Raw genomic sequence first — 24,259 nt, 5'->3', positions numbered from 1 at the left:
AGATTCTGGGTAAAGCTGAAGCCAAACCCATAGGCAGCTGCGCACAGGTCCCCAGGGCTGTCTGTGTGGAGCAGTCCAGTACTGGAAGGTACAAAGGCAGCTTAAAGTTTGCATACACCCCAGGGCTATGAATTCCCTGTTGTGCCTCTTAAAATCTGCCACCTTTACAATTCTATGCTTACGGACAGATCTGTTGCCCCCATCCACCATCTCCATCTGCACCTAAAGTAAATAGTGATCAAGATAGATCACAGCATATCACCTGCTTTCTTATACATAGTATGGCTATAACACAGCAGCTGCTACTCACTGAGTCTATCTGTGATGAAGGCCAAAAATACCCTGCCAGCTGTAATCAGAACAGCTGCCCATAAGAACAGTGAAAATGAAGGCCCAGGAGATAAAACTTTCTCTAAAACCAAACTTCTTCGGCAATGTCAAGGAAATGCCAATTTTCTATAGCTTGCAAAGCTTTCAGATACACCTGGTAAAATGAATCTGCAGCCACACAATTGCCTTTGCTGTGATTTAACGCTGTTGCTGTTGTTGGTGTTTCTCAGAAGTTCGTTGTCCAGCTCCAGATGTTAACAAAGGAACACAGACACCGATGCCTAGACCTGGAGAGGAGACCTATGCGTTTGGGGACAGAGTTACAATTAAATGTGATTTTGGATATGATATCAAAGGCAGGATCATCGGAAATGCTCAGATTAGCTGCAAACATGATGGCACATGGGATCCTGCCGTACCAGTTTGTGAACCAGGTCAGTAAAAATGGTGGAGAACTGTCATTCTTCCAGCTCTGGCCCGGTACCGGGCTCCTGTCCCTGGTGGGCAATCCTCAGCCCAGCTGTGACTGCTAGGCCAACCTGAGTATGCCCAAGTCTCTCACAGGGAGGATAGTGGTGCAAGTGCAAACTGCGGCTCTGTATCTGTTGGGGGGCGCAGGGGATCAGGTCTCAAAATGCTCAGCACCTGAAAAGAGTTTTAGGCATCCAATTATTTTTCCAAAAGCCTTGTGAGGATTTTAGTCACTCAAAGGCATTTCCGAACTGTGGGTGTAAATACATGAGCAACCCTGGGACTAGTTTACCATCATGCAATGAAAAGGTGTATTAATTCCATGGGTGACCTCCAATGACTAAAACCAACCACTAAGAAAAACTATATTACCCCTCAGACCTAGTGCTACCCCCTTGTGTCACCCTAACTAACCTCCCCCTTCGCTAGTTTGGAAGAGATGGGTAGCTAGGGATAAGGATGGCTCTGTGTATCTACAGAGAAGGTTCAGGTGTGCGGGTGGGGCTGAGGTGTTTGTTGGGGGACTTGGAGGGTTTGGTAGCTTGGAGGAAGATTGGGAAGCTGGGAGAGTTTTGAGCAGCTGGAAGAGGTTCAGATCTGGATTTGGAGAAGTGGAAGTGTAACGGCCAATTTACTGAGTCAAGGCCTGACCTTCTAGTCAATGGAAGCTGTGGGTGTTCAGCATCTCTCTGGATCATCCTCATCCATATTTCAGTGCTGTTCACGGAGCATGTGAATGACTGTCACAGCAGCCAAATGGCCACATAAGCACGTAACCATCTTTTCATCATTTTTGTGCATGCTGTCCTGATGTCATGCACAGCAAGAGATGAACACCAAAGATAGCAGGTTGTTGGACATACCTGAGGGGTTCTTTCAGGTATTATGGAAAGACTGTTTTTTGCTGTAATTGCATCAGGAAATGCTGGGAATCTATCACCTCCTTTTGTTTTTAGAGATTTTTATCTACTGTATACATGTATTTTTCTCTCTTCAGTTCTAGTTTGTGCCCAACCCCCGAACATCTCCCACGGCCAGCACAGTGACTGGGGCAAGAGAGTTTTTTTTTTTGGCTCATCGGTAACTTACAAATGTGACAGAGGCTTCTCACTTGTTGGAAAAGCCTCCATTCAGTGTATCGCTGGTGATGAGGTCACTCCAACCTGGAGCGAGCCTACCCCTCAGTGCGAAGGTAACTCATTCTGAATTACACTAAATGGACTCGTATTGGGAAAGGGTAGAAAAGATTTCTGAATGATTTGGTGCAATGTGTCCCCATAACCCATCCGCCCTCCGCCATCCCATTGCTGACCACTCCTTTCCAGTGCCTTAAATGTTCCAAGCAACCTACTCCCTGAGACGCACGCTGCCAGTTTCCTGTCTCACCCAGCACCCATATATGTGATCTGCTGTTTGACCCACATCCAAGCTAATGCTTGTCCTCCTTTCACACTGGTTTCTCCACCACCTGTGCCTGACCCCTATTCTGGCTACTGGTTCCCAGTACAGCTGTCCTGACAGCGTCCCCTTAAGCCTATAATCCTCCGTGTCTGCAATAGCAGTACGTTTGCAGGAACAGTCTGAATCCAAAAAGTTGAAATACCCCAATGGCTTGACTTAGCAGCAGGAAGCTGCAGGGAGGAGTGGGCAGCATGGAAGCTGTTCATATATTGAATGCTGCATTGTCCCATCTCCAGTATTCCCATAATCCCCCCCCCCCAGAGACCTGCCAATAGTCAAATTTAATCACAAATCCAGTGCAATAAGAAATGATCTGTTGGGATTGCCTGTGGAAATAAGAACTTTCCTTAAAAAACAAAGGTCAACAGCAAGATTCAGAAAATGTGATGTTCTTTTGTGACCATGTGTTTTCACAATGTTCAGATTGCTTGGAAGATAGATCCAGCAGTCCTCTATGTGTCTTGGCTTTCATTGTTCCCTGTCGAAGACTGAGCACCAACATCTCTGCTGTTTTCCCTCAGTGGTTGAAAATGGAAGGATGACTCCAAAAATATTTGTATTTACATTTAGTGTCACTCTTGAGTTTTCTTGTAACAAAAGCTACCTAGTCAACAGCAGCAAAGAAATCCAGTGCGTAGGTGACAGTAGATGAAATTTTCCTGTATCAGCTTGTGAGTGTATATAGGGGTGTATATAATGATGGGCTATGCTCTGACCATTTCTCTGACACACACACTCAGATTCTGAATAGTTACAATGTATGGAGAGGTGGTGCGGTGCCAGCACATGGCCGGGCAATGGAGACCTCCGAGTTCTAATCCTGGTTCTGCCACTGTCTTCCTCTCAGGCTTTGGGCAAGTCTCTTTGCTGCTCTGCCTCAGTTTCTCTGTTTGTAAAATAGTTTTTCCTTTATTGCCTTGCAGAGGTGTGGGGAGGATTAATCGGTACTTTAAAAGACGTGCACTAAGTAATAAAAGGATCTGGAAAGCCTTGTTTGGTGTTTTGCAGAGACTCAGTGTCCAGACCCACATATTCAACATGGAAGCCTGAAATCTCCACTTCCACATAACTATACACACAGAACCAGTGTAACGTTTCAGTGTGATCCTGGTTACATCCTCAGGGGCGCTGATAGGATTCAATGCCAAGCTGATGGCAAGTGGTATCCGCAGCTACCCGTTTGTGACCTAGGTAAGTGTGTGACAGAGTAGGGTGATGCTTTATGGGGTGTCTATATTGAGGCAAATTTCTATAGTCTATAAAACTCATTGTGTTGCATGTCCTATCTTTGAGTGAATGTGATATGAATGGTGTGTAATAGATTGCCTGTCTCCTCCTCCCCCGCCCCCAGCTTCCTTTCTTCCATTTTATGTCCATTTTATGTCTAGGCCGCAGCCTTTTTCTGTTGAGGTTCCTTTCTTACTTTGGTGCTCATTTGATTCCCAAAAGAGAGAGTTCAGACCCCAGGGGAAAGCAATTGGTGAGAAAAGACAGGGGCTAATTGCCCGGATTTAATACTGAAAGACCAGGTGAGGCTTGCTGCGGAGAGCGGAGTCTGAGGCCAGTCAACACCAGATAAAAACAATTCTGAGTTTGGGAGGTAATTCAAATGCTGGGGCAGTTAATCTTCATCTGCAGGCACGAAACTGGGAAGATTTCAGAGTGGAAAAGCTGGATTTTGCCTTCGGGATTTTGTTCATGGAGTGTTTTGGTGCCTGTCCTTTTCCCAGCTCAGGGGAGGATAAAGAAAACACCCTTCACGCAAGAGAGCAAGAAAGCGCCTTGACTTTCATTTTACAAAAGCTACACATGCCACTTGAGGTATCCCTGTGACAGTATAGAAGAGGACAGCAGTCCTCTAAGTGTCTTGGCTTTCATTGTTCATTGTCTTAGACTTAGCACGAAAATATTAGACAGCATGGAAGGTGTTCATGTATTGAATGCTGCATTGTCCCATCTCCAGTATTCCCGTAATCCCCCCAGGAGACCTGTCAATAGTCAAATTTCATCACAAATCCAGTGCAATAAGAAATGATCTGTTGCGACTGCCTGGGGAAATAAGAACTTTCCTTAAAAAACAAAGGTCAACAGCAAGATTCAGAAAATGTGATGTTCTTTTGTGACCATGTGTTTTCACAATGTTTAGATTGCTTGGAAGATAGATCCAGCAGTCCTCTACATGTCTTGGCTTTCATTGTTCCCTGTCTTAGACCGAGCACCAACATCTTTGCTGTTTCCCTCAGTGGTTGAAAATGGAAGGATGACTCCAAAAATATTTGTATTTACATCTAGTGTCACTCTTGAGTTTTCTTGTAACAAAAGCTGCCTAGTCAACAGCAGCAAAGAAAGCCAGTGCGTAGGTGACAGTAGATGAAATTTTCCTGTATCAGCTTGTGAGTGGGGTGTATATAATGATGGGCTATGCTCTGACCACTTCTCTGACACGCACGCTCAGATTCTGAATAACTACAATGTATAGAGAGGTGGTGCGGTGCCAGCCCATGGCCGGGCAATTGAGACCTCCGAGTTTTAATCCTGCCACTGTCTTCCTCTCAGGATTTGGGCAAGTCTCTTTGCTGCTCTGCCTCAGTTTCTCTGTTTGTAAGATAGTTTCTTTCCTTATTTGCCTTGCAGAGGTGTGGGGAGGATTAATCGGTACTTTAAGAAGATGTGCTCTAAGTAATAAAAGGATCTGGAAAGCCTTGTTTCGTGTTTTGCAGAGACTCAGTGTCCAGTCCCACATATTCAACATGGAAGCCTGAAATCTCCACTTCCACATAACTATACATACAGAACCAGTGTAACGTTTCAGTGTGATCCTGGTTACATCCTCAGGGGCGCTGATAAGATTCAATGCCAAGCTGATGGCAAGTGGTATCCACAGCTACCCGTTTGTGGCCCAGGTAAGTGTGGGACAGAGTAGGGTGATGCTCTGTGGGGTGTCTATATTGGGGCAAGTTTCTATAGTCTATCAAACTCATTATGTTGCATGTGGTATGATTGAATGAATGTGATATGAATAGTGTGTATTAGACACCACTTTGAGGTATCCCTGTGACAGTGTAGCTCCCTAGTCAACGGCAGCAAAGAAAGCCAATGCATAGGTGACAGTAGATGAAATTTTCCTTTATCATCTTGTGAATGGGATCATAGAGTCATAGAATATTTGGGTTGGAAGAGACCTCAGGAGTTATCTAGTCCAACCCCCTTCTCAAAGCAGGACCAATCCCCAACTAAATCAGCTCTGCCAGGCCTTTGTAAACCCTGACCTTAAAAACCTCTAAGGATGGAGATTCCACCACCTCCCTAGGTAACCCATTCCAGTGCTTCACCACCCTCGTAGTGAAATAGTGTTTCCTAATATCCAACCTAGACCTCCCACACAGCAACTTGAGACCATTGCTCCTTGTTCTGTCATCTGCCACCACTGAGAACAGTCTAGCTCCATCCTCTCATAGACTCATAGACTTTAAGGTCAGAAGGGACCATTATGATCATCTGGTCTGACCCCCTGCATGCTGCAGGCCACAAAACCGTCCCTACCCTTCCCTTGACTCTGCTGATGAAGTCCCCAAATCCTGTGTTTTAGTGACTTCAAATGGCAGAGAACCCTCCTGCTAGCGATCCCTGCCCCATGCTGCGGAGGAAGGCGAAAAAACTCCAGGGCCTCAGCCAATCTACCCTGGAGGAAAATTCCTTCCCGACCCCAAAAATGGCGATCAGCAAGACCCCGAGCATGTAGGCAAGAGTCACCAGCCTGACCCTTGTTAGCCATTATACTATTTACCTTCCATTATTCTGTATTCCTCAGCTAATATGTTTTACCATTAGACCATTCCCTCCATAAACTTATCTAACTTAATCTTAAAACCAGACAGGTTCCTCTTTGGAACTCCCTTTCAGGTAGTTGAAGGCTGATATCAAATTCCCCCTCACTCTTCTCTTCTGCAGACTAAATAACCCCAGGTCCCTCAGCCTCTCCTCCTAAGTCATGAACCCCAGCCTCCTGATCATTTTAGTTGCCCTCCGCTGGACTCTCATTTAATGTTTAATAAGCAGTTTCTCCAGTTTGTCCACATCCTTTCTGTAGTGGGGGGACCAAAACTGAATGCAGTACGCCAGGTGTGGCCTCACCCGTGCCGAATAGAGGGGAATAATCACTTCCCTCATCTGCTGGCAATGCTCCTACTAATACAGCCCAATATGCCATTGGCCTTCTTGGCAACAAGGGCACAGTGCTGACCCATATCCAGCTTCTTGTCCACTGTAATCCCCAGGTCCTTTTCTGCAGAACTGCCACTTAGCCAGTTGGTCCCCAGCCTGTAGCAGTGCATGGGATTCTTCCTTCCTAAGTGCAGGACTCTGCACTTCTCTTTTTGACATGCCTACGGCTTTTGGGTATTTAAAATAGTCAGTTGTGTGGAGAGCACCTCAAGTATTTAATAAAACTTTTTCTGTACAGGTTCTGTGCTGAAAACAGCTGGCATCTCTACTGAGTCTGAAGTTAAAGGTGAGGTACTGCGGGGAAAGAAAACACTTGAGCTGTTAGACTGGGTAGTGCAATGCGTGTGGTGAGTAGGGAAGCCTGGCTGTAGGGAGCTTCAGAACTGGAGCTGGCCACATACTTTAAATTGTTTTTCAAGTCTATCACACTAAGGAACCCCTGAATGTTGCTGATCCATGTGGCTGAATTATGTGCATGAGTTTGGAATCACATTGAATTTCTGCCAAAAATAAATAAATTAAATAAAAATTCCCTTCTAGTCAGAAACTTAGAGAGACCGCAACTATACATTTGTTTCTAAATCAGTTAGGGTGTGTGTGTGTGTGTGTGTGTCTGTCTGTCTGTCTGTCTGTCTGTCTCCATTACCTCGTTTCCTGCCTGGTTTTTTATTGTTGTTGTATAAATAAAGCTCAATGTTTTTCATTGAGCTTTATTTATACAACAACAACAACAAAACACAACCCAATCTGTGTGTTTCTGCCAACAGTGAAGCCATCAGTAAACCTGAGTCCTACATCTACAGTTATGATGAACAATACGGGTACATTAATATTAAAGACTATACATCTGTCAATGATGTATTTCCTAAGGGCAAATAGGTTCAGTAATTCCAGGAGCCATTGAAAGGCCACTTCAGAGCACTCTTTGCTACTATTGTAATCTTTCATACAATTTCCCTAAAAATGTTAGTCTGAGCATTGCTTTTACAGGAGTCTGATTTCTAAATGCAGAACTCATTGACATCAGTGATTGCAGTTCTGTTCAATCTGTGGCAAGGAATTACCCTTTTCATAGAATCATAGAATATTAGGGTTTGGAAGAGACCTCAGGAGGTCATCTAGTCACTCCTGTACTCAAAGCAGGACCAACCCCAACTAAGGGCTGGTCCCCACTTAGTCCGGACTTCGGACTAAGGTACGCAAATTCAGCTACGTTAATAACGTAGCTGAATTCGAAGTACCTTAGTCCGAACTTACCGCGGTCCAGACGCGGCCGGAAGTTTCCCCCCGTCGACGCCGCGTACTCCTCTCGGCGAGCTGGAGTACCGGCACCGACTGTGAGCACTTCCGGGATCGATCCGGGATCGATTTATCGCGTCTTAACCAGACGCGATAAATCGATCCCAGAACATCGATGGCGTGCCGCCGGACCAGCCGGTAAGTGAAGACTAGGCCTAAATCATCCCAGCCAAGGGTTTGTCAAGCCGGGCCTTAAAAACCTCTAAGGATGGAGATTCCAACACCTCCCTAGGGAACCCATTCCAGTGCTTCACCACCTCCTAGTGAAATAGTGTTTCCTAATATCCAAGACCTCCCCCACTGCATCTTGAGACCATTGCTGTTTGTTCTGTCATCCGACACCACTGAGAACAGCCGAGCTCCATCCTCTTTGGAACCCCTCCCTCCCCTTCAGGTAGTTGAAGGCTGCTATCAAATTCCCCCTCACTCTTCTCTTCTGCAGACTAAATAACCTCAGTTCCCTCAGCCTCTCCTCGTAAGTCATGTGCCCCAGCCCCCTAATCATTTTTCTTGCCCTCCGCTGGACTCTCATTTAATGTTTAATAAGCAGCTATGGAAGCTACTAATTGGCCTTACTCTAGTAAGGACAGCTAAAGTCTGTCTCTTGAAACAGTCTATTTGGATAATTTGAAATACTGATTACAATGCTTTTTACATCTAAGAATATGTCTACAGTGCAATTCAAAATTCATGGCTGGCCCCTGCCAGCTGACTCGGGATCCCGGGGCTCGGGCTAAGGGATTCTTTAATCTAAGGTACTGCAGCATAGAGCTCTATCAAGTCAAAGAAGTAATTATAATAGGTGTCAGCAGGAGTAAATTGTTATATGGACCAACCACTAGAGGAGGATGCACAGCACACTAAGACAATGGATTATATATGCATGAATAGCCTCATTGTACACACCGCATAACCACGTATTTAGATTTGGCAAATTCTTTCGGTTAGGCTAAGTGGATGAGACTTGGGTCTGCCATATTAGAGATCTGGGTTCTCTTCCTAGACAGTGTAACTTTCATTCAGGGAGGATGGGTTGCTCAGTGATAACTTGGGTTTTGAAGGGCACAGAATTGTTAACACCAGCCAGTAGAAATAATCCCAGTTGAACTCCTCATCTCCTGGTTCCCAACACGGTGCACTTTCTCCTAGGCCAAAGGATATGTTGATGTGAGGGATGGAGATACATAATTCGGAGTTGCACATGGCAACACCTTGCAGAGAATGTTCAATGAGAACAGTGTGTTCCGGAGTTTTAGAAGTCACTCTAGGAAGTTCTGATGAGTAAAACTGAAGGGAAATGACAGATTTGCGCAGTTTGTAACTCATAGTGGCGGCAAGAGGCACCACATTGAGCTTTCACATCCCTGCTGCAGGGTAGCCCAACTGATTGTCACTGCGAAAGCCCATGTACTATATGTAAGTGGGATAAGTCTGTCTTGTCTCTAAAGATGCAGATTCCTAAACAGTGTGGCAAGCTCCTGGCTCTGAGTGGTCAGCTGGTGATGGGAGACTGATGTCATGTTCATAACTGCTTTTTCCTCTTCTTTTTGCCTTAGATATAATTACCCAGGGCAAACCCACAACTGTCCCTCTCGAAGGAGCAGAAATAACTGGTACTTCCTCAGGTATTGGAAGAACTTTGAGTTGCTAAAAGTCTAGAATTTGGGGCTCAAATATCCACTTGAATAAAAATGAAATGTACAGTGTGAAAATCATTTTAATTTCTATAATTCTGCTATTCAGAGTTGCAAATATGATGATGCTCACTTAGCGCTTGCCTAAAAACTTGACAGAGAGCTTGTTGTTCATTTGCACACTCCATACTCTCCTGGTTTTCCTGCCTCTCTCATTGTTTCTGCACCATTTCTTTTGGTTATCAAAGCCTTTTGGTGGGTCCTTCTCCCGCTTCCACTTTCCAAAGGATTCCCACAGCGCTCTGACCTTGGCCCATTCCTCTCAATAGGAGAGTGACGTGGCCAATGCCGTGGGTAAGAAATATTATTGTCTGGGCTGATTGATGGCAGCTCTAATGAGAGGGATGGGGGCAGGGACCTCCTTTGTGTTGTGTGGTTCTATATCGCTTAGCACAGTGGGGCCCTGAGTCATGACTTCAGCACGTGAGGGCTCTTGCGACACAACTAACAACACTATTGGCTGCAGTAGAGGGCGGCGTGTGAAAATCTTCTATCGCTCTATGGCATCCAAGCACTGGTCATTTCAGTGGCACAAACTCTCTTTCTTAGATGTAGATTTTCCTGGGCCAAAGACAGTTAGTCTCCAAATCCATACAGTTATCCCAAGGAGGAGAATTCAGGAGTAGATAATTTACAGCTGAGAGAATTAGCTNCAAGGAGGAGAATTCAGGAGTAGATAATTTACAGCTGAGAGAATTAGCTCTTGGAATGACGATGGGGGTAATGCACCTAATGCGTGTGGATCTTCTGCTTTGTGCAGACTTGAAGGTATACCCCACAGAGCGAAATATTAGAGAAAATCAAGTGGGTAAAACACCGGGAGGGGGTTGTCTCGAGCAGTTATTCCGCCTGACAGTGCTTTCACTGGCATGCTCGGGGGCTTTTCTTCAAATGTCTTGGGGGGAGAATATGAGCAGCTGTGGATCTGAGTCTTTAAAATTCAGTATGTTTTGTCCTGTGCTTGGCAAGATAAACTTCACTCCAGTCTATTTGTGGGTGTTGGTGTCTTTACATGTCTGGAATCTCTGCCGGCTTTTTGGTATTTAAAATAGTCAGTTGTGGGGAGAGCACCTCAAGTATTTTATAAAACTTTCTTTTCTGTACAGGTTCTGTGCTGAACCCAGCTGGCAACTTTGCTGAACCTGAAGGGGAAGGTGAGGTACTGAGGGGAGAGAGAAACACTTGAGCTGTTAGACTGGGTAGCGCAGTGTGTGTGGTGAGCAGGGAAGCCTGGCTGTAGGGAGCTTCAGAACTGGAGCTGGCCACATCCTTTCAATTGTTTTTCAAATCTATCACACTAAGGAACCCCTGAATGTTGCTGATCCATGTGGCTGAGTTATGTGCATCACATTGGAATTGCACTGAATTTCTGCCAAAAGCGAACTAAAAAGCCCTCGCTTCTAGTCAGTAGTTTAGGGGGACCACAACAACTACAAATTTGTTTCTAACTCAACTGGATTTTTTTATGTGGTAATGGTGTTTTTCTTCCTCCTTTTCCCCCAACAACCAGTTTCCTGCCTGGTTTTTAAAATGTTTTTCATTGGGCTTTATTTAAACCACAAAAAAAAACCAACAAAACTTTAATGACCAAACTACATATTTCTACCAACACTATGAAACCTACAGTAATGATGAGCAATATGGGCATAAATGAATATGTACACTCCATTTTTCATATTAACATTAATGGCTATACATTTGTCAGTGTTGTATTTTTTGAGGGTAAATAGGGTTCAAAATTTCCAGGAGCCATTGAAAAGCCACTTCACAGTAACAATGAAGGTCAGGAGTGCTATTTTAATCTTTCATGTGTTTCCTTTAAAATGTTAGTCTGAACATTCCTTTAACATGAGTCTGGTTTCTAAATGCAAAACTCATTGACATCAATGATTGTAGTTCTAAGCAGTCTGTGACAAGGAATTAATTAGCTATTCAGTATCTTCCACAGCCAGTGGTTAGACGATAAATGATCTTATTCTAGTAAGAACAGCAAAAGTCTGTCCCTTGAAACAATTTATTTGGGTAATTAGAAATGCAGATTACAGCACTCTTTATATCTGTGATACCAGATAACATAACACTAACCTATGATGATATGCTAGGGCAAAAATTGTGGTACCTGGTGTAGACAAGCTGAGTCTAATGATTCTGGCCTTGCTTAGCATTTTGGCAAACATACGACTGGCCAGTGCAGGCTTGGGAAATGAGAGCCTAGAAGCATGTGCAAGAGAACCCTTAACATCCAGAAAACCTTTAAACCCAGACTGTGTCCTCCGTTTACACAATGGTTTTCCTGTTGGTATTACAAGGTACAAATGTGTTCAATCCTTTGAAAAGCTGCTTTGCTTCATTATGAGGTTCTCTAGGGGTGAGATCATGGTTTCCAACAGCTAATGATTATCCATTTTAGAATGTGGTGTTTGCGTGACTACCTTAATTGTTCATTAATAGCTGGTATAATCTAGAGTACTAAGTGTAGCTTCATATGCATGGATTGCGGATGAGTTCCTGTAGGTTATTGAGATGAACTTGGTTTAATATTTTAGCTCACATTTTTTGTTTCTCTCTTAGGGCTTGTCATAGTCATTGCAATAGGCATTGGCACCGGTATAGGTATCGGTAAGTATCTTAAAATCATTCAATGCACTAAAGCTATGACGGCTTTAAGATCTGGAGTCAAGGCTATTTTAATATTGCCCTTTATCCATCTCATAATGTTTTCCCCCTACTTAATTACTAAAGACCCTGGGATTTAGGGTCCTTGAACTTCTCTGCCTTTTCTAACATACTGTGGTGCCATGTAAAAGCACTGCCATTCTCTGGAGAGAAGCTTGTATTCATACTCCTAGCTGTTTTCTCTGTCTGCATATTCACAATATTTGCCTGAGCTAGGCAGTCTGCTGTGATTCTGAAATGTGTCTGCACAATATTGGGGAACAAAAGGGGAGGGAAGAATCTCATTTTCCTCTTTATCCCCAGGGATATCAAGAAAAGGTTCAATTGTGTAGCTCTGTTTTGGGTGAGAATACTTCCTCACCACTTAGGACTGCATATGTATGTCTGGTGCCTACCAAAAATGGAAAGGGCAAAAGCTAGGAAGGGAAGTTATAAAAACAGCCAAGAAATCGCTTTGTAGGTTAGATTTGATAGTCTCATATTTTACAGGAAATTAGAAGGCTGTTACTGAAGTTCTCGGCATCCAGAGTTAGTCAGCCTGCAGTGGTCTCCACAAAACAGATCTTGATTGTTCAGTCGTCATGCTCAGCTATTGAGAACACATTTCTCCCTTCTCTCCCAGAATTCCCACAGATGATGTAGCTTAACTTTAGGGAGCAGACTGTTCCCTATGTACGCACCTGTTCATCAAAGCATTTCAGCACATGCCTAAGTCCCACAGAAGTCAATAGGCGTTCGGTCCTAGAATAGCATTGTCAAGGAGCAGATCATAAGACCACTGTGCATTTGGAGCTGTTACAAGCAGGGTTCTAGCACTTGCCTGATCACTGTCTCCATTGATCAGGCTTCTGAGCATATGCCAACCCAAACCATTCTGTAACCTACATCCCCGTCACATGACTCTAAGATGCAGCTGACCCAGTGCGTGCCGATTGGGGAAACTGTGCTCAAATCTCAATAGCAGAATTGAAACATATTTTTGGTTGGCTCAGTGTGACCCCAAAGTAGACAGATTGGTAGAAGTTTTCATTTTAAGGTTCAAGACTGAGAGAGAATCTGATGAATTTGGTCACTTCTTTTTCTAATTTTTATTGATCAGTTTAAAATATTAGATCAATTGGGGAAGAAATCAAGCAAGCCACACTAGAGATTAAACATAATACATTCTATGACTCTTTGGTGGAGAACTTCAACACCTTGCAGGGGACTGAAGGGAAGAAGTTGAATTTAAGCTTGAACATCTTGAATGTGAAGTAAATTGAATACCGAGCATTACTCTGGATGAGCTAGGAATCTAGACAAACCTTAAGCTGTACACACAAGCATTAAAGACTTTGATAAATTAGGAGATCCAATATCAGAACCTCTTTCTGGATTAGGGTAGAGAGTTCTTGTGATGTTTGATCTGTATATGAGAGGGGCTTATTTATCATCATATGGGGAAAAAAATTGTGTCCTATGATGCAGATAATCTGTCAGTGATGATGAGAGCAAGTTCCAGAACTGTGGAGATTCAGACTCATCTTTTCACAAAATGTTATGTTTTATTTAACCTTGTTACTAAATTGCTCCTCTTTTTGTTTTTGTTTTGTTTAAAGTAGTTCTTGGTGCAGTTCCTGCAATTATAGCATCGGCGATTTTGAAGAAAAATAGGTAAGACAGCCCAAGATACAAGTATTTCCTTTTTGAGATTTACTCTGTTTAGATGACTGAGACTTTTCTTGCATGTAGCTGATGTCAGAAAAAATAACGTGTATGGTACTCTGAAAATTGCAATAACATACGGCACTGAAGGGATGGCATTTAGTCGTTAAATGAAGACGGTGTCTAGAATTACTTCTCTAAAATTTATCACGAGCAAAAATAGAGAAGTCATAAAGCAACTTAAAGGGCCTGCTTTCTCCACTGACCCTGTTATTTCAACTAATGCTTGTTGGATACTCCCAGGAAAATCTATTCTGTATTAAAGAACACTAGTATTAAAAGGGCTGCTTGTGTTTATCCTGAATGTTTGTTAATATGTTTGTCTATTGCATTTGCATTTCCTGGAATAAGCATTTTCTGTTTATACAGAAATCAGTAATGTATTGTGAAAAATCAGTCTATTGAATAGTAAGTGTTTCGAATAGAACTATATCAGTTGCTTTATACAAATACAGCTGAATTTCATTTGCTAAACAAAATAACAACACTACTTTGCAATATAATAGGGAAGTTTAACTCATGCTTCCAATTGACTTGTGGGGGAACAGGACTAGTTACCATGAAGATTTGTTTTGCATTGCGACGTAAATGCAGGATCTGCTTCAGGGCACCAAACTATTATCTAGCTTCTCCTGCAACCAGCTACCCATACTTGATGGTTTCCCATACTTGATGGTTCCAAAAAGCATGCAAAAAACACCTACTATAATACCACTCTTGAGTTGTGCAAAAGTATGCATAGATTGCGGGAGGGAAACAGGAGGAAAATTTGACTCCTGAGGTTGTCATATTACAGCTGACATATGATAGCTCATTGTCCCTTCTCTTAGAATTCCTAAGTAACAAATGGTGTATCTTATAATTGTCTTTTTTCTTGAAATGTATCTGTACTACTACTTCAATAACCTTCTGCACCGGTGAATTCACAACTTCCTTAAATGTTATGCATGTTTCTTACTACTTGGTATATTCAGCAACTGAATATAAAAAAATTCCTGAAAACAGAAACCTTTAAAAAAAAAAATCCTTATTTTTAAAACAGCGACACAAAATTCTGGAAAATCAGCCCACAAACACATTACAAAAACATGGTTGTGGAGTTGTACAACTCCTTCCCCCTCAGCAACACCTTATCCCTCTGGTCTAAAGAGAAAAATGTACAGAGGATAAATTGTTTTCATATTATATGATGTCCCCCAAAATGTGTCATTGTTGGTTGCTTCCTCTGAGTATCAATAAAACAGCAATACTTGATTTGATCCCAAACAAGGTGAAGTCCAAAGCTTTCCCCTTCAGCATTAGCAGGTTTCCCCCACACACCACACAATCCCAGTGAATATTTTAATTTCTTGGAAGTGTGGGACATATTTGAAAAAAAAAAAAAAAAAAAAAAAAAGTATGTTTTTGGTGTATTTTGGAGGAAGGTTTACAAAGAAAAACAATGTTTATAATATCTTGCTTTTGCTACTGTTTAAATTTCCACCACTTCCCTGGTAGAGAATACTACAGCTTAATGCATGTTGCCATCAAAATATCTTCCTAATAGCCTAAATTTAATCTTAATTCATTTAAAAATTCTAGTTTTATAAAAGCTCTCCTTTTAGAAACTATTAATTTTTTCTGTCTTTTATTTCTGCAAACATATTTTATTCAATTAGCGTTCTCTCCCTGAAGCACCAATTTCCAAGAAAATATGAACTACCAGAGGGTGAAACAAAATCTAAACTGGGTCTTGAAAGGCATATTTTGTAATAGAAAAATATCTTCCTCCACCTAAAAATATGTAGATGGTGTCTTCTGATTCAATGTTGTTTGTTAGAACAGAGTAGAATTATACAATACCTTCAAATTGAGAATATAATCTATAGATTCTTATTTTTTCTAACCTTTTCTTTCTTGACGTGAACTGAAATGTTGCATGTGACATCATTGTTGGGTTAACCACTAAAATACTAGATTTCTTCAATATAATGTTTTTTCTCTGCAAACACAACAGACTTGAACATTGTGTGTTCTTTCTAAATGAAGTTGATTGAAAACCGGTATCTGTCTAACATGTAAATCTCATCTCTATTTCATTACTTCCATATGTCCATTTTAAGATTGAAGGAGCAAATCAAATTTTGTTCTTTGGGTGAAAAATAAATTCCTAAAACCATAAAGATTATAAGCAAATATAAGATTTTATCCCGTATGGGGACATGTACTAGCAGTTCATCAAATGGATTATACAGATAGGGTAAACTAGTCAAATTCCTCCCCTGAAGAGCTTTGCTCTCTTTAGTATATATCACAAAGAGGTTCAGAAGTTGATTTCATAAGGACTTTAGTACTTTACACGGTATTTGCACTAGCCATTGTTAAATAAGATTGATATTCAATATGACTAGTCACTGAAACTAATATCCCTCTTTAAAAATGTAGTTTACATAAATCTATGTAGATGTCCACTCCTGACACAGTGGGGAACTTCCAAAGGAATTCCTCAGCTCAGCTTTATTTTATAGTGAGGAGGGGGGACATGGGGGGCCCAGGAAGAGTTTGGCTCTTTTATGTAAATAACGTTTTTCATTGTTTGTCCTTGCAGTTACTAACTCTGCTTACTAATTAGCCCTAGCCTCTGTTATAGCCATAATGCATGTTTTCTCCTACTTTTTCTATCGTTAGAGAAATATTACGAACTTTGCTTTAACATGAAATCATTTGAAAATATTTCTATTGTATGCTATTGTTACATATCAGATAATTTTTTTTTTAATTTAAAAAGTTAACATCTACCGACTTTTTAATACAAAAACTAATGTTTGTTCCTGAACGTACTGGAAAGTACAACATATGAAAAGCTTAAAGTATCCTATAGACTGAAGTCTAAAGCTGTAGAAGACTAAAATCTATAACTATTTTGATTTTAACCGTTATCTTTTTTTTTTCCAGGATGAAGGTCGATGTTAGCTAATGGCTTACAAATTAACAGACATAATATTGGAAGAAAAGAATGGAAAAGTTAGGAAATAAGCTTCATACATTTGCACTGAATTTCTGTAGTGAAAATAGACCCCTCTCTGGCAACCAGAGTTCCTTTCACTACAACTTTTCTCCTTTGAACTGGAATTGTAATCGGAATCCACTACATTTGAAAAAAGCAAAAAGAAAAAGGGAAGTGGATCATCCCTTTTGTCTTTAAAAACTGGTTTCTGAAGCAAGCAAAAGCATCAAAATTACTTGCTGTTCTGTACACATGGCTGACTCCTTATTCTGCCTCTCCATAGTGCTAAATGTTTCACCTGTTAAAGAACATGTTGGCCATCTGAGTGTGGCATAGTTTGGATTGTGGGTTTTAGCTGCAGGTGGCAAGAGAGCCTGTTTAGATGCCTGCTTACAGGCTTCCATCATGAAGTGCATAATGTTAGTCTTCAAACCCAAATGTAAAGATGCCAGACTCTAAAAGGAATGTTGTAGGTTCTTGATGTGACCTTTCTTCAGATTTAGTCTTCATCTACAGATTTTTGTTGAAGTGAGAATCTCTTCAGATAAATCCACCTTTTGTTCCCAGCTCTATAGCTTCGGTTTCTTTTTACAAATTTTCTCTTAGGGGAGACACTATATATCAGAGTGAAGTGTTTGAATTTACATGGGGTTCCAGAGATGTTCAGAATACTCATCACTGAGTTTTTAATAAAATTTACTGAAAATAAGGCATCTTGTTTCTTTCCCTACAATCAACTAGCACTTTATAAGAAGTAAGCAATAAGATCAAAAGTGTATTCCATAGCAAGTTCTCCAGTGGTTTAGTGACTAAATTAATTTTATGTTTTAATCATCAAAAAATGTCTTTGGAGGTCTGAAAACAAGCTTTTTAAATTCAGGAAATGGCACTCTCTGCTGGTAAAATAGAGGTGATTGTAATCCAATACATTATTATAAATTTATTTTATAATTTAAAACATGTTGTTTATATTCTTTTTTATAATCACAACTATGTTGAGTTTTGTTTAGCAATATGCATCAATCTTTGAAACTGTAACTGAAGGAATTTGTGGGATTTATGTAATCTTTTTAATGTTTTTTTTAAATAAAAGGAATACTGAATGAAGATTCTAATATCCTGTCTTTTTCCATACTTATTACTATAAACTGATTATTTACAGGTGATGTTGAAATCTAGCCTTCTATCCAGATCCAGACCTCAGCTACGAGTCCTGCTGATTTTTTTGGCAATGAAGTAGCAAAAAGAAAGGTTAAGAATGTTGGAACTGTGAAAACAATCTCTTATTATTTCTAGTTAGGAAAAATGAGCCTTGCAGCCTGTCCCAAGGGGCACAATGAAGCTATTGCGATCCGAGTGTCTCTCTAATCTGGTAGCTTTGGAATTAGGTTTCTCTGAAAGGCCAAGAAGGAATATTTAAGGAGAGGGATGGGCAGTGACTAGGAGATTTTGGAGTCACATTTCCCATCAAAGGTGTGTCTCCTTTGACGAGGTGCTTTGAAATGTGTAACTATTTAAATATCTCCCACATTCGGTCACAGATGAGACCTTCAAATGCAGGTTCCACAGGGAAGGAAATGACGAAAGGAAGGGATCATAAGACTGAGGAAGGACGCTTGTGTGGTTAAACTACAGGAAGAGTAGAGAGACGCGGGTGTTTCCAACTCTGCTTTTGGCTCTACTGCAAATTGCTTTATTTATTTGTACTGCAGTAGCACCGAAGAGCTCCATTTGTGTACCAGGACTCCATTGTGTGAGGTGCAGCACAAACACCGAACAACAACCAGTCTGTTGTAGCTACCTCAATACCCACTGTCCAGTCAGTCTAGGTCAAAGGTTTTCAACCTGTGGGTCCGCAGACTGTCTAGAATTTCCAGAGAGGGTCGCATCTCCATTCCAAATTATTTAGGGGTCTGCACATGAAAACAAGGTTTCACTGGTCTAGGTCATTGTATTGCTGTACTTTCCGTTAGTGTACGTGGTGTATGCTTGTTTCACTGCACTCCACGTCCCATTTGAAAGCTGGATTTGGTTCAAATGGCTCCTTAGTGACTGCACACCTGAGAAGTAGTTGCTTGTTTTAAATGGTGGTAGATGTTTCTTGAAGGCTGGATCCCGCAAGTGTGCTGAGCACCCTCTGCTACAAGGAGTGGACAGTGCTTAGTACCTTGCAGGATGAGATTCTGCAAAAGGATCTTTCTGTTCAGCTTGGCTTATTGTGAAATTATACTGTTAGAATTCACCACCACCCTTCACTTAAGAAAGCTGCGAAGCAGGTAAGCACATCTCGCTGCCGGAAATGAAGAACTATGCATCCCGAATGTTGGCATTTTGGACAGAGGGACTTTACTATATACTGTTTTGTCTATGGATGTGTATGAGAAACACAGCACAAAGGGAGAGACAGAGCAGAAAACAAGACAGCATCAGCTGGTAACTACGCTGAGAAAAGCCTAGAAAATGGAGGTTTTGGGGGTACTCTGCTAGCTGAAATAGGTTTGGTTCTGCGAGAAAGGAAAGGGGCACACAGTTTGCTTCCTCCTGTGTTGAAGGAAACAGGACTTTGTACGTTCTTTGTAAATAAACAAGATTGCACCAAAGGTACCAGACTTCCATCATCAATTTCTCCTCCCATTTGGAACAACCTCCAAGACCCCAAATTTTGGCTAACCGCTCAGGTCAAACAAGATAACAGTATTGACTCAAAACCAAGGTCACTAAAGCTTTACAGTAGAAAAGAGACACAGCAGTACTACTCCCAATCATTTTGTATTTGGACATGTTCACACCAGTCACTGTATTTCTTATATACCTCTGGCATATTTTCCTATAAACTTGTTCACATTTTGTATGTCTATAACATGAACGGAGTATTTCCTGGGGCCTGAGTGAGTGCGGCTGTAGGCTGTTTACTCACTAGATGTTTCCTTTACGGATCTAACTTCAGTTTTGTTATCACATAATTGCCTTGATTATATCTCAAGGGGAACCTTAAATTTTTACAATTGTAATCTAAATTCAGTGTTACTGAATGGTGCCAGGTTAACAGCCCTGCAGACCAAAGTTCCCTGTCCCACTCCATGGGAGAGTTTGGTTCAATCCTCCTTCTATTTGCTGAGAAGGGATTTAAGCTCAGTGGTTGAAGTTGTTCCACTTTAATTAAACTATTGATTGGGCCTGAGCAAGTATTAAGAGTAAGAAGCCCTCCATAGCACAGTGCTTTGGGTGTTCACCTGGGCTGTCAAACCTGTGAGTTCTGTTCTCCTCTGTGCCTGCGGAAGTGAAGGGCTTTTGGAAAAGTATTTGCCACCTCTGGGCACTTTTAATAAAACAGGAATCACTCTTTTGCCCCCTGCAACCAGCTACCTGCCCAGGTAGTGGGAGATCCCATTTCCAATCCCCCCTCTGTGAAGGGATTGGAACAGGGCTCTCCTACCTCCCAGGGACTGCCCCACCCGTCTCTTCAACTCCCCTCCCCATCCACCTGCCCCACCCATCTAGAGGTGAGAGACCCCTGTCTAAGACCCCTCCTTTTCCCAGGAAGACAAGGGCTCCTGTAAAGCAGAGGGGAGCTAAACAGGAATCTGCCACCTGGGATTTCCCCATTCAAACGGGGAAGAGGGAGGATTCTGAACCAGGAAATCCAAACATCTCCCACTTCCTAAGCAAACACCCAACTGCTGGACTATTGAGTGATCCTAGCCCTTTTCCTGCCCAATTCCTAGTTAAGTAAAGGAGAATGGCTCCAACAAGCAAGACTAAGGGAAATCCCTGTTCAAATGAAACATCTCTGGCATTAGATGGGGGACTTGAACCAAGCAGGCCAGCACCCCAGGCAAGTAATGGAACCACTGCACTATAGAGAGCTTCTTTGGCCTAAGTCTTGCTTTGGCCCAATTAACAGATACTGAAAGTGGACCAGTGTCAATATGGAAACCTCAGGGCTGTCAGTGTTCAGATCCCATCTCAGAAAGGCCAGAGAAGAGCTGAACAAGGGTCTCTACCATCCCAAGTACTTAGCCTAGCCACTGTGCTGCAGAGGGCATCTTACTGTTGAGTCTTGTTTTGGCCTAATTAATAGTTAAAGTGGAACAGCTTCAACAAAAAAGCCAGAGCAGCTCCCTGTTCAAAGCCTGCTGCACTAACTAGCAGACAGGAGAATTGAACCAGGACTGCTAACAGCCCAGGAAAGCACCCTAACCACTGCCCTAGAGATAGCATCCCATAATGAGCTCTTGCTTTGGCCCAATGAACAGAAAATTCAAGTGGCACAACATGAAGGCCTCAAGGTTGTCACTGTTCAGAGCCCTTCCCATGAGGCCCAGAGAAAAACTGAACCCCGGTCTCTACTATTCTGGGATTACTCGTCCCCCTGCACTAGATTCCAGGGTTGCAGTTGTGCATGTTGTGGGTGCAGCACAGGACTGGCAGGGAGGCTGCGTGGGTTGTTCTCTGAGCTCTGCTGTTGTGTATGAGCAGCCTTATCTCTGCTATGTCCTAACTTTTAGCTGCTTGACTTTGCAGCCAAAATCAATATGAGCAGAGCTCTCATTGTATGAAGTGTCCCAGTGTATTTTTTCTTAAATGTAAGGCATTTTATTATATAACTAACACCTACTCCCTCTGAACTCTCACCCGGTTACATGGCTGTACAGGCTACTACCACTTGAGCTACAGAACTAACTACATTAACTCACAGCAGTGGAAAGTTGTTATCTCCAAATGGATGAGGGAAGCATGGCTCAGCTCCCCCTCTCTCCTCCACCATCTTCCCCATGGACAGCTGCTGCTCCTGCCCCCTGGCTCTGGGAGGTGTAGTAGTAAGAGAAAGCCTGGAGCCCAGGGCCTGGTACAAGGCCTGAGGCCTGAATCAAAGTCAGCAAAAGCCATACTCTGAGCAAAAGTCAGGCCGTGTTGCACGTTCCTTGTCCAGTACGTGAACTTGGCAAAATTGGACTGGCATTGTTAAAACACAGACACCCTAAGTACTAGGCACTAGGTATTCATGTAAACACATTCCAGAAGGCTTGCACAGATACAACCCGACATAGATTCATGGCATAAACATACTCCCTAAAGATAGGGACACACTGACCCCTCCAAAGCTAAGGACAGGACAATAGCTAGAGATGTTTTGTTCGAACCAGCAGGTAGAGTCAGTAACACGTTGGTCACACATCAGGAGTGCAATACGTAACCTGTTTGTATCAATGTAGAAAAGAGGAGTTGTAGGAGCAGCATCTTTGTCCAGTCTAGGGGGCAGCAGAAGGGCCCGGACATACCTGTGTTCGTATCCCTGTGGCATCTGTCGGGCGCTAGGACCGTGCCTTGTTGACAATAAACCTGGTGGAGCACCTTTGCCTCTGAACAGAGTCTATGATTTTTCTGGGCAGTTCTATCAAGGTCTGCTGAGCTGGGTACCTGCGCAGAGCCAGGACAGCGTTCAGAGACAACAGGAGGATGGTTGTGTAGATCATGCCCTGGTTCTCTCTTCTCCCCTGCCCTCGTGCAGTTCCCAGTGCTGTGTCTGGTACAATTATTATTTTGGCAGGCTGTCAGCAATTTTCCTGGAGATGCCCGTGAGAGAAGGGAAATGGTAATTTCTAGCAGGTAATAAGTCAGCCAGACCTGAATGGAATTTCAAAGCTGAAAGGAAAAGGTGCTCCTATGATCTGAGGGCTTTCTTCTTGTCATACCTCAGAGGTCCGCTGTAAGCAATGGAGGTGTTAGAATTTCCCAAAGAAGTTCACAAGTATTTTTATACAGGTTGGCACATTTAGGCAACCTAAATATGAATCACTGCCAGCTCCCTCTCTAACTTAGAAATAAATAAAATAGCCTGTTAAGGAAAAAATAAGTCTGGTCACAGTTTGATAAATACCAGCCCACATCCTCTTAGATCACATGGCCATTGCTGTGATCTGGCCACTCCATTCCACTGAAAGGAAAAGTCTAGAACACTATCTTCATTTCAGAGTAGCAGCCATGTTAGTCTGTATCCGCAAAAAGAACAGGAGTACTTGTGGCACCTTAGAGACTAACAAATGTATGAGAGCATAAGCTTTCTTGGACTACAGCCCAGAAGTGGGCTGTAGTCCACGAAAGCTTATGCTCTAATGCATTTGTTAGTCTCTAAGGTGCCACAAGTACTCCTGTTCTTTTTACTATCTTCATTATCTATTTTATATTGTCAATAAGAATTTGGGCTTCCCGTCTGCAAGCTGTGCTGGGTGAGCATAGTCCTGCACCTCTACAGAGCGCCAGTGAAATCAGTGGAGGTTTGTGAAGTCTCATGATCCTGGCAACATACAACAGTTTACAGCAGGGTTAGGCAACCTATGGCACGTGTGCCAAAGGCGGCACGCGAGCTGATTTTCAGTGGCACTCACACTGCCCGGGTCCTGGCTACCGGTCCGGGGGGGCTCTGCATTTTATTTTAATGTTAAATGAAGCTTCTTAAACATTTTAAAACCCTTATTTACTTTACATACAACAATAATTTAGTTATATATTATAGACTTATAGAAAGAGACCTTCTAAAAACATTAAAATGTCTGACTGACACGCGAAACCTTAAATTAGAGCGAATAAATGAAGACTCAGCACACCTCTTCTGAAAGGTTGCCGACCTCTGGTTTACAGGAACAGAACCTGAGATTGTAAACTCAGTCTATGGGGCCATGTCTACACTTAGGCCATGTCTATACTACAAAGTTAAGTCGATTTTATGTAAGTCGACATCCAGCCTCCAATTTAAGCAAGTCAAGCTTGCATATGCTCATTGTGTCAGCGGAGTGCATCCTCACGAGCAGGGCTTGCACCAATGCACGGAGCGCTGCACTGTGCATGGAGTCAAGTGGAATTTTGGGTTGGGCTTGCAATGCCTCACGGGAGCAAAACATTTGCACGGGCGCTTATGGGAACAAGGCGTTAGCCTCCCATGATGCACTTCCCTCCTTCCCTCCCTGAAATCAACAGCAAACAAACCAAGCCTTTTTCGTGCTTTTTTTCATAAGCCTGGGTTACCCGCACAGATGCCATAGCACGGTAAGCATGGCCCCCGCTCAGCTGTACACTGTTGTGAACATTACAAACACCTCGTGCCTTATCCTGTGGTATTCACACAGCTGATACAGGCGCCGCCGTGCGGAACAATGTGATGCACGCAAGCAGCCCTGCTGGAAGACAGAGAGAAGAGCAATTCACAGTTGCTGGTGACAGTCATGCATCACCTTGACACGGCTGAGTTCCTCTTCTGGGCCTGGGAAACAAGCACTGACTGGTGGGACCGCATCATTATGCAGCTATGGGATGATGAGCAGTGGCTGCAGAACTTTCAAATGCGTAAGGCCACTTTCCAGGAACTGTGTGAAGAGCTTTCCTGAACCCTGAAGCCCCAGACTGCTACCGGTCA

The 24,259-nt window shown here is 42.6% G+C and overlaps 2 protein-coding genes across 5 annotated transcripts in view; both read left to right on the top strand.

The window, feature by feature from the left end:
• The window catches only part of LOC117875745 (C4b-binding protein alpha chain-like), a 111,905-nt gene extending 93,248 nt beyond the window's left edge, over positions 1–18,657 (top strand). For 2 of the 4 annotated variants that reach the window (XM_034767089.1, XM_034767092.1), the window contains 10 exons: positions 561–764; positions 1,799–1,993; positions 3,271–3,453; positions 4,983–5,165; positions 6,725–6,772; positions 9,342–9,410; positions 10,586–10,633; positions 12,051–12,098; positions 13,754–13,808; positions 16,794–18,657. In XM_034767089.1, coding sequence (XP_034622980.1) covers positions 561–764; positions 1,799–1,993; positions 3,271–3,453; positions 4,983–5,165; positions 6,725–6,772; positions 9,342–9,410; positions 10,586–10,633; positions 12,051–12,098; positions 13,754–13,808; positions 16,794–16,815 — 1,055 coding nt within the window. In that variant the 3' untranslated portion in view covers positions 16,816–18,657. The remainder of the gene's footprint in view (positions 1–560; positions 765–1,798; positions 1,994–3,270; positions 3,454–4,982; positions 5,166–6,724; positions 6,773–9,341; positions 9,411–10,585; positions 10,634–12,050; positions 12,099–13,753; positions 13,809–16,793) is intronic. The other 2 variants (XM_034767090.1, XM_034767091.1) reach the window with 2 other exon arrangements.
• LOC117875743 (sushi, von Willebrand factor type A, EGF and pentraxin domain-containing protein 1-like) overlaps positions 1–24,259 on the top strand; it is a 243,151-nt gene that overhangs the window by 37,540 nt on the left and 181,352 nt on the right. The gene's annotated exons all lie outside the window — the stretch shown is intronic.

This window comes from Trachemys scripta, chromosome 4 (genome assembly GCF_013100865.1).
Source record: "Trachemys scripta elegans isolate TJP31775 chromosome 4, CAS_Tse_1.0, whole genome shotgun sequence".
Classification (NCBI taxonomy): domain Eukaryota; kingdom Metazoa; phylum Chordata; order Testudines; family Emydidae; genus Trachemys; species Trachemys scripta.
This window is presented reverse-complemented; position numbering and strand designations above follow the sequence as displayed.